An 11,167-nucleotide genomic window follows, 5' to 3' on the forward strand; every position below is an offset into this window, starting at 1 on the left:
ACTGTTCATCCAATCGATTAGCTTCAATTAGCAGCAGTAGCGAAGGAATCGCTCGATCGGGTTCAGTTAACAGCCATCGATCGATCGCTCGAGTTCAGTAACGCATTGCCTGCAGTGCAATCGCTCGGGTTCAGTTAGAGCCCAACGCCTCGCTTGGGTTCAGTTAGAGCCAACGCCTCGCACACACGCGCGTACGTGTACGAGAGAAACGCGCATCGCTCAGCCCCCAACCTCCCACCGTAACCGGGAACTCCCCGAAATTTTCCTCCCCCTCGCTTCTACGACAGTTTTTTCCGTCATGGACGGCCCAAAGAATGTCATGCAGCTGCGTCTCCGGCCCGCCCAGGACGAAAAGCCCATTTTCTGTCATGATTTTTTATCATAGAAGTAGGAGCCCACCACATCTATGATGATACCGGGTTTTGTCACAATTATCATCATAGAAGTGTCATATGTATGACAGAAAAAAACTTCGTTCGGCCCAAAATGTCAGGGATGTGTCTTTTTTTTGTAGTGGCTCCTCACTCACGAGAAAATGGCTGGTCAACGGGATGCCCAGTCCCATGCTTTATGCAAATCAAATCAAAATAACTGCAAACAAAACTCCCCCGGGACTCTTGTTAGTTGGAGGCACTCGTTGTTTCAAGCAAGCCATGGATTGATGCTTGTTGGTGGAAGGGGAGTATAAACGTTACCATTCTGTTTGGGAACCGCCTATCTTGTGTGTAGCATGGAAGATATCGAGATCTCTCAGTTGTTATGTTGACAATGAAAGTATACTGCTCAAAATATTATTCAAAACCGAGCTCTGGCACCTCTACAAATCCCTGATTCCCTCTGCTAAGGGCTTATCTATTTACTTTTATGTTGAGTCATCATGCTCTTATTAAAAAGCACAGTCGGAGAGCACCGCTGTCATTTGCATCCATTACTGTTAGTTTACATTGAGTATGACTTGACTGGATCTCTTTTACCATGAACTACAATGTCTAGTCAGCCCTTGATCTTTAAAGGTGCTCTACATTTATGTTTTGCGGTCTCAGAAAGGGCTAGCGAGATACCATCTTGTCATATCATATCATGATTATTTTGAGAAAGTGTTGTCATCCGAGATTTATTATTATTGCTCGCTAGTTGATTATGTCATTGATATGAGTAAACATGAGACCTAAGTGTTATTGTGAATATGGTTAGTTCATAATCTTTGCTGAAAACTTGAATGCTCGCTTTACATATTTACAACAAAAAGAGCAAAAAGAGTTTGTAAAAGTTTTTATTTATCACTTTCAGTTTATCAACTGAATTCCTTGAGGACAAGCAAAGGTTTAAGATTGGGGGAGTTGATACGTCTCTGTCATATCTACTTTTCCAAACACTTACACCCTTGTTTTGGACTCTAACTTGCATGATTTGAATGGAACTAACCCGGACTGACGCTGTTTTCAGTAGAATTGCCATGGTGTTATTTTTGTGCAGAAAAAAGTTCTCGGAATGACCAGAAAATCAACAGAGATTATTTTTGGAATATATAAAAATACTGGAAGAAAGATCCACGTCAGGGGGCCCACACCCCGTCCATGAGGGTGGGGGGCGCGCCCTACCCCCTGGGCGCGCCCCCTGCCTCATGGTCCCCCTGACGCTCCACCGACGTCCACCTTGACTCCATATATTCACTTTCAGGGAGAAAAAAATCAGAGAGAAGGATTCATCGCGTTTTACTATATGGAGCCACCGCCAAGCCCTAAACTCTCTCGGGAGGGCTGACGTGGAGTCCGTTAGGGTCTTCGGAGAGGGGAATCGATCGCCATCGTCATCGTCAACCTTCCTCCATCACCAATTGCATGATGCTCATCGCCGTGCGTGAGTAATTCCATTGTAGGCTTGCTAGACGGTGATGGGTTGGATGAGATTTATCATGTAATCGAGTTAGTTTTGTTAGGATTTGATCCCTAGTATCCACTATGTCCTGAGATTGATGTTGCTATGACTTTGCTATGCTTAATGCTTGTCACTAGGGCCCGAGTGCCATGATTTCAGATCCGAACCTATTATGTTTTCATCAATATATGAGAGTTCTTGATCCTATCTTGCAAGTCTATAGTCACCTATTATGTTTTATGATCCGTTAACCCCGAAGTGACAATAATCGGGATACTTACCGGTGATGACCGTAGTTTGAGGAGTTCATGTATTCACTATGTGTTAATGCTTTGGTCAGGTACTCTATTAGAAGGAGTCCTTAATATCCCTTAGTTTCAAATAGGACCCCGCTGCCACGGGAGGGTAGGACAAAAGATGTCATGCAAGTTCTTTTCCATAAGCACGTATGACTATATTCGGAATACATGCCTACATTACATTGATGAACTGGAGCTAGTTCTGTGTCACCCTAGGTTACGACTGTTACATGATCGATCGCATCCGGCATAATTCTCGATCACCGATCCAATGCCTACAAGCTTTTCCTATATTGTTCTTTGCTTATTTACTTTTCCGCTGCTACTGTCACTATAGAACCATAAATATTACTTTTGCCACCGTTATCACTATTATCATATTACTTTGCTACTAAATACCTTGCTGCAGATATTGAGTTATCCAGGTGTGGTTGAATTGACAACTCAGCTGCTAATACTTGAGAATATTCTTTGGCTCCCCTTGTGTCGAATCAATAAATTTGGGTTGAATACTCTACCCTCGAAGAATGTTGCGATCCCCTATACTTGTGGGTTATCAGCCCCCCTTTCCATCCTCTTAGGTGGAGGGAAGGAAAGAGGGGCTAGCCCTCCCCCCTTTCCATCCCTAGGGACGGCGTCTAAGGGAAGGGGTGCGCCAGCCCCTTGTGGGCTGGTGTGTCCCCCCTCTTGGCCCATAAGGCCCATTAACCTCCCGGGGCTTCCCGGAACCCTTCCGGTGATCCGATGACTACCCGATACACTCTGAAACCTTTCTGGTGACCAAGTAGCATCGTCCTATATATCAATCTTTACCTCCGGACCATTCCAAAGCTCCTTGTCATGTCCGTGATCTCATCTGAGACTCCGAACAACATTCGGTCACCAAATCACGTATCTCATATAATACTATATCATCAATGAACGTTAAGTGTGCGGACTGTACTTGTTCAAGAATGATGTAGACATGAACGAGACGCCTCTCCGGTCAATAACCAATAGAGGAATCTGGATGCCCATATTTGTTCCTACATATTCTACGAAGATCTTTATCGGTCAAACCTTATGACAACATATGTAATTCCCTTTGCCTGTCGGTATGTTATTTGCCCGAGATTTGATCGTGGTATCTTCATACCTAGTTCAATCTTGTTACCGGCAAGTCTCTTTACTCATTCCGTAATACATCATCTCGTAACTAACTCCTTAGTCACTTTTCTTGCAAGCTTCTTGTGATGTGTATTGCCGAGAGGGCTTAGAGATACCTCTCCGATACACGGAGTGACAAATCCTAATCTCGATCCATGCCAACTCAACAGACACCTTTGGAGATACCTGTAGAGCATCTTTATGATCACCCGGTTATGTTGTGACGTTTGATAGCTGATGCGGCTTGAACTACATCGGTATTTCCCAAAAGAGGAAGGGATGATGCAGCACAACTACGGTAGGTATTTCCCTCAGTGATGAGATCAAGGAACCAGTAGGAGAACAACGCAACACTATGTAAACGGTATCTGCACACAAAGAACAAATACTTGAAACCCGATGCGTAAGAGGGGTTGTCAATCCCTCCCGGGTAAAAGATAGATTGGTTTGTAGTAGATCGGATAAATAGATCTTGCGGAAGCGCAAAATTAAATAAAATAAAATTGCAGCAAGGTATTTTAGGGATTTTGGAATAATAGATCTGAAAATAGAAGCGAGTAAAAATAGATCTTAAAGCAAATATGATAAAGAATAGACCCGGGGGCCGTAGATTTCACTAGTGGCTTCTCTCGAGAAAAATAGCATACAGCGGGTAAACAAATTGCTGTTGGGCAATTGATAGAACTTCAAATAATTATGACGATATCCAGGCATATAGGCATCACGTCCAAGATTAGTAGACCGACTCCTTCCTGCATCTACTACTATTACTCCACACATCGACCGCTATCCAGCATGCATCTAGTGTATTAAGTTCATGGCGAAACGGAGTACTGCAATAAGAACAATGACATGATGTAGACAAGATCTATTCATGTAGGAATATACCCCATCTTGTTATCCTTAATAGCAACGATACATACGTGTCATGTCCCCTTCTATCACTGGGATTCAGCACCGTAAGATCGAACCCATCACAAAGCACATCTTCCCATGGCAAGAAAAATTGATCTAGTTAGCCTAACTAAATCAAAGATTCGAAGAAGAAATACGAGGCTATAATCAATCATGCATATAAGAGATCAAAACTCAAATAACTTTCATGGATAAAATAGATCTGATCATAAACTCAAAGTTCATCGGATCCCAACAAATACACCGCAAAAAGAGTTACATCAAATAGATCTTCATGAGACCATTGTATTGAGAATCAAAAGAGAGAGAGGAAGTCATCTAGCTACCAACTACGGACCCGAAGGTCTACAATGAACTACTCATGCATCATCGGAGAGGCACCAATGAGGATGATGAACCCCTCTGTGATGGTGTCTCGATTGGATCTGGTGTTTCTGGAACTTGCGATGACTGGAATTGTGTTTCGTCGATCCCCTAGGGTTTTTGGATTTTTCAGGGTATTTGTAGGGCAAAGAGGCGGTGCGGGAGGCGGCCGAGGTGGGCGCAACCCACCAGGGCGCGCCTGGGCCCCCAGGCGCGCCCAGGTGGGTTGTGCTCCCCTCGAAGCCCCCTCTGGTACTTCCTTGGCCCATCGTGTGTCTTCTGGTCCAGAAAAAATCTTTAAAAAGTTTCGTTGTGTTTGGACTCCGTTTGGTATTGATTTTCTGCGAAGTAAAAAACAAGCGAAAAACAACAACTGGCATTGGGCACTATGTCAATAGGTTAGTCCCAAAAAGATATAAAGTTGCTATAAAATGATTGTAAAACATCCAAGAATGATAATATGACAGCATGGAACAATAAAAAATTATAGATACGCTGGAGACGTATCAATAGCACACAAGGTATTCCTCCGGTATCGGGGAGTTGCATGATCTCATAGTCGAAGGAATATGTATTTGACATTAAGAAAGCAATAGCAATAAACTAAACGATCATATGCTAAGCTAACGGATGGGTCTAGTCCATCACATCATTCTCCTAATAATGTGATCCAGTTATCAAGTGACAACACATGTCTATGGTTAGGAAACCTTAACCATCTTTGATGCAACGAGCTAGTCTAGTAGAGGCTCACTAGGGACACGGTATTTTGTTTATGTATCCACACATGTATGTAAGTTTTCGATCAATACAATTCTAGCATGAGTAACAAACCTTTATCATGAATAAGGAAATATAATAATAACAACTTTATTATTGCCTCTAGGGCATATTTCCATCAAGTCTCTGATTTGAATGTCTGGCTTTTTGAACATAAGGAAATGTCCGCTCTCATTCGAATGCATCTCCTTCAAGTGTGTGACCACATGAAACACTTACATTTGTACTGAGTTTGTATTGAGCTGTAACCAGATTATAGTCGCTCTATTATTCTGTTCGAGCAATATATCTGAGAGTGAGGCATAGTCACTAACAATGTTGAATGTATCTTTCATTTTGGTCATGTACATCTTTATATAAGGGTGCAGGCCGGTGGGTGTCATCCCTTCATCTTGGTCTTCTTGCATTGCAAGCTTCCATTTGATGTTTTCCACTAACACTTCTAGGGCTTTTTGTTTAAATCCATATATGTTGAGCTCATCAACAGCATACAAGTATACCACGAAGAAAATCGTTTGGAAGATTAAAGCGTCGTTAAAGATGAAGATATTCGTGTGCTACTTAGACGGAGAGGTGATCCTTACAATGGATAATCTGGCAAAACGCATAAGATAGAGCCACAAAAAATGTTGTTTCACTGCCAATTTACCGCCCTTCTTTGATGTACAATCGATTTAGCTTTCAATCTCCCTCTACAAAAGGTTGTGTATGGGAGCAAGAACTTCCATGTGTAGTCGCCTTCAACAAGATACAACCAAAACGAATCTTGCCAAGCGCCAATAGAGATAGTGGAATTCCGTTTGAGAGGTCTCCAACCTCCAGACGGCTTCTCCATCTCCATCGTTTAAAACGCAAACACACAAGTGCGGCCTAGATGCACTTTCAATTTTGAAACAGGCTTTCGGCCCGCTTTATAGATAAAACACAAACCAATGTACACGGCTGAACGAATCAAGATGCACTTTCACTCCCTCCACTGACTAGTATAACTTATCCGTTCGGAAACTAGTTGGTCGGGTGCGCCCCAAAACTATTGTACACATCCATGAGGGAGTGTATACCTTACTTTGGACAATCTGAAATTGTCCTAATGACTGTTTTTAACGGAACAGACTTCATACTTTTTGTAGATTATCACGAGGGCTACATATAGAATCCGTACCTTGTGCTATGTTCAACTAGCAAAGGATCATGCACCTATGACCTTTGAGTGCAACCATTAGAAGATTTTAGCACAAGATACACTCAACCGATTTAGATGACAACCTAGTAATAAGTTATATATTTGTAATCATATCACGGGCCGATTGTATTTGTGCATGCTTTCATTTATTTATTTTTGTATCGGATGATTACTGGTATGATATTTTAACAAAAATGATTACGTGCATTGAATGATGTAGAGGCCGGGGCTATTCTCATTGTCTACCAGATTTCTTTTCAAGATCTATAAAAATCTACACGCACGCCGACTGTACTGTTTTAGATGAGCCTGTCTACGGGGGCAAGGGCATGCGCTTGGATGTGCAGTCGCGTTCAACAAGATGCAATCAAAACGAGTCTTGCCAAGCGCCTGGTGTGGCCGATGGAGATAGTGGAGTTCCGTTTGAGAGGCCTCCAATCCCCGGACGGTTTCCCCTTCTCCATCGTTTAAAAATGCAAACACGCACGCGCGGCTGCTTCTAGTAGATCCTTAAAGTAAAGCGAATTATGTCCATTAATCAATTCCCTGTCGCTGCCGACGTACATTGCCTACAAAACGAACCACACAGCTCCACACAAATCGCAGCACCCAAGGATAGCAGCAGACACGCACATACAGGAGATACGATGGGCCAATTTTCGCAGTTTCTCGTGGCGGTGGCGGTGGCGCTTCTCCCCGTCATCGGCGCCGCCGGCGGCGGTGGCGCCCGCGACCGCGGGACGCGCTACGCTGGCGTCTTCAGCTTCGGCGACTCGCTCATCGACACCGGGAACTCGCTACGTCTCGCGGCCACCCGCAAGGGCCCCTCCAGCCGACCGCCCTACGGCGAGACCTTCTTCCGGCGCCCCACTGGCCGGGCGTCGGACGGCCGCCTCGTCGTCGACTTCATCGGTGACCACTAACCACCAATTAAACCAACAGTTTCAGTATGGTAGTGCATTGATAGGCTCACGTAGACGTTGATCTTCTTGGTGGAGCAGCTGAGGCGCTGGGGGTACCGCACCCGACGCCCTACCTCGCCGGCAAGAGCGCTGAGGATTTTCGGCGCGGCGTGAACTTCGCCGTCGGTGGAGCGACGGCGCTTGGCCCGGATTTCTTTGAGAGCAGAGGGCTTAAGCCGTTCGTGCCTGTCTCCTTCACAAACCAAGCCACCTGGTTCAAGAACGTTTTGCAGCTTCTTGCCTCAGTTCGCAGTAAGTAAACCCTACGTCCAGCTTGATTTCTACTAGTACTCTATTTTATCAATATATATATATAAATTTATTTAATTACACGTGCGTTATATCTTTTCTAGCGATTTTTTGAGGAAAAACACGTGTGTCGTACCAGTATCTTTATTATTGTGAGGAATGACAGTACAGGGCTGCATGCATGCATGGTGTTGTGTAAAGGGCCTCCCTTTGCGAAGAACGCATGGCTGGTCGATTTGATAATCTTCTCTTTTCCATGGTGCGTGCATCGTCACCTTGTAATAACAGACCGTACGAGGATCATGGCGAGCTCGCTCTTCATCGTCGGCGAGATTGGAGTAAACGATTACCTCGTCGCCTTTGCCGGGAACACCACCGTCGAGGAGGCGCGGGCCTTCGTGCCGCACATCGTCGGCGCCGTCCGTTCAGTCGTGACCGTAAGCTAGCCCACTCCCACGGTCAGTTCTTACCAGTGAGTCAAATAAAGCTGTGCTCCATTCCAACAGTACATGAGAATGCTTGCAGGAGGTGATCGCCGCCGGAGCGAGGACCGTGCTGGTTCCGGGGATGATACCGCTCGGCTGCGAGCCACAGCTTCTCGCCCTCGACCAAAGCAGCGACCACGACCCGGCGTCCGGCTGCATCAAGCCGCTCAACGACCTCGCCGAGCTGCACAACCGCGCGCTAAACGGCATGCTCCGAGAGCTCCGGCGAGCCAACCCGCGGACGGCCATCCTCTACGCCGACCTCTACGGCGCCGTCGCCGACCTCATCGCGTCGCCCCGGAAATACGGTACGCATGCATGCGCCAGCAATCATCAGCCACCGGCTAATCATCAGCTTTCTCCTGACCTCGTCTTCTCCGTCGATCTCAGGGTTTAGGGACAAGCCGCTGGCGGCGTGCTGCGGCGGGAGCGGCGCGTACAACTTCAACATGACGGCGTTCTGCGGCGCGGCCGGGACGGCGGCGTGCGCCGACCCGTCCGAGTACGTGTCCTGGGATGGGGTGCACTTCACGGAGGCCGCCAATAGGCACACGGCCTGCGCCACGTTGAAGGCCAACTCGCCTGCTTTGCTCGACTCGTGGACGGCGGAGGCGAGACGAAGGATTGGGTGCACCTAAGCCTAGGTCTAACTAAGACAGCGACAAAGGGAGTAGAGCAGTTCCGGCTAAATTAATCCTTGGTGCACGTGGACGCTCACCTGCAAAGGCATCTTTTTTTTAACACAGTTCAGAGGCAAGCGCTCATATACATGCACATACACACATCTCTATGAACGAACACATGCATATCCTATCCATATGAACACCTTCGAAAGACTGAGCCGGCATATTATCTTGAAATTTACGAACTCACCATAACCATCTCGTCGTCGAAGGGAACGTCTCCTCCCACTGAATGCGCATCGCCAAAAATCTTGAAATAAATTCAGAAATAAATGCGAGTATCAGGATTTAAACCCCGCTGAGCTGAGGATTCTACAGTCCCTCTAACCATCCAACCACAGGTTGATTCGCACCTGCAAAGGCATCTAACTAAACTTTTTGACTAGGCAGGCTGCTCGTGCTACCGTGTCCGGTCCATTTGTAAAAGAAAACGCGTTTCAATTAGATGCACACCGTGATTGTTTGAAGGAATTGAGAAATTTAGTGATCGCGCTTTATAAAGCTATAAGTTTCTTTGAAAAAAAGTCGATTTTAAAATTGTTCCTGAATTTTTAAACTGTTCATAGAATTTAAAAAACAACCATGTCCTAAAAAGATGTTCCTGGATTTTAAAAATTATAATGAAATCTATAAATATTCCTGAATTTGAGAAGATGGTCCCATATTTTTAAAATGTTTGTGAATTTTAAAGATGACCCCTAAATTTTAAAAAGTGTTTTGACCGGTTCTCATAGATATTGAGCCTTTTTGTAAGAAACACTTATAACTATATTCATACTCAATGTTTACACGTACACTGCTTTGGATCAATGATTCAAGAAATTATAAAATAAACTGTACGACTAATAATTACAATGACACCTTTTGCAAGCAACTTCTCCGCATTATCAACTTTTGCAAGACAAAAACTGCCAAACTTCAGTAAAAAAACTATAAGTGGACTCGAGGAGCGATATTGACACTCGTTCACTTGCATAAACTTGATAGGTTTTTGAACCCGCTCAAAATAAAAACTTGATAGGTTTCTGAAAGTCTCTTAAGTCGTTCATACAAAAAGATGAGAAGCTGTGAGTGAAAGAAATATGCCCTAGAGGCAATAATAAAGTTGTTATTTTATATTTCCTTATTTATGATAAAGGTTTATTATTCATGCTAGAATTGTATTGATCAGAAACCTAAATACATGTGTGAATACATAAACAAATACCATGTCCCTACTAAGCCTCTACTACACTAGCTCATTGATAAAAAATGGTTAAGGTTTCCTGACCATAGACATGAGTTGTCATTTGATAACGGAATCACATCATTAGGAGAATGATGTGATGGACAAGACCCATTCGTTAGCTTAGCATATTGATCGTTTAGTTTATTGCTATTGCTTGCTTCATGTCAAATACATATTACTTCGACTATGAGATTATGCAACGACTCCCGGATGCCGGAGGAATACCTTGTGTGCTATCAAACGTCACAACATAACTGGGTGATCATAAAGATGCTCTACATGTATCTCCGAAGGTATTTATTAAGTTAGCATAGATCGAGATTAGGATTTGTCACTCCGAGTATCGGAGAGGTATCTCTGGGCTCTCTCGGTAATACACATCATAAGCTTGTAAGCAAATGACTGTGGAGTTAGTCATGAGATGATGTATTACGGAACGAGTAAAGAGACTTGTCGGTAACGAGATTGAACTAGGTACCGACGATCGAATCTCGGGCAACTAGCATACCGATGGACAAAGGGAATTACGTATGTTGTCATAACGGTTCGACCGATAAAGATCTTCATAGAATATGTAGGGGCTAATATGGGCATCCAGGTTCCACTATTGGTTATTAGCCAGAGAGGTGTCTCGTTCATGTCTACATAGTTCTCGAACCCATAGGGTCTGCATGCTTAACGTTCGTTGATGATATAATGTTATATGAGTTATGTGATTTGATGACCAAATGTTGTTCGGAATCCTGGATGAGATCACGGACATGATGAGGAGTCTCGAAATGGTTGAGAGGTAAAGATTGATATATAGGACGATGCTATTCAGACAACAGAAGTGTTTTGGAGGGTACCGTGTACTTATCGTGTCACCGGAAAAGAGTTTCGGGCACCCCCGGCAAAGATATGGGCCTTATGGGCCAAGAGATGGAACACACCAGCCCACAAGAGGCTGGCGCGCCCCTATAGGGGCCGGCCCTATGAGAAGGAGAAGGAAAGAGG

General features: G+C 44.5%; 1 protein-coding gene across 1 annotated transcript; it reads left to right on the plus strand.

Moving 5' to 3' along the window:
- Positions 1 to 7,175: 7,175 nt before the first annotated feature.
- LOC119366226 (GDSL esterase/lipase At1g31550-like) lies at positions 7,176 to 9,038 on the plus strand. Its single transcript, XM_037631922.1, has 5 exons — positions 7,176 to 7,476; positions 7,566 to 7,778; positions 8,064 to 8,212; positions 8,301 to 8,568; positions 8,651 to 9,038. The coding sequence occupies exons 1-5, from the start codon at positions 7,212 to 7,214 to the stop codon at positions 8,896 to 8,898; spliced, it is 1,143 nt and encodes a 380-aa protein (XP_037487819.1). The 5' UTR covers positions 7,176 to 7,211; the 3' UTR covers positions 8,899 to 9,038.
- Positions 9,039 to 11,167: the final 2,129 nt, after the last annotated feature.

Source organism: Triticum dicoccoides, chromosome 1A (genome assembly GCF_002162155.2).
Source record: "Triticum dicoccoides isolate Atlit2015 ecotype Zavitan chromosome 1A, WEW_v2.0, whole genome shotgun sequence".
NCBI lineage: Eukaryota > Viridiplantae > Streptophyta > Magnoliopsida > Poales > Poaceae > Triticum > Triticum dicoccoides.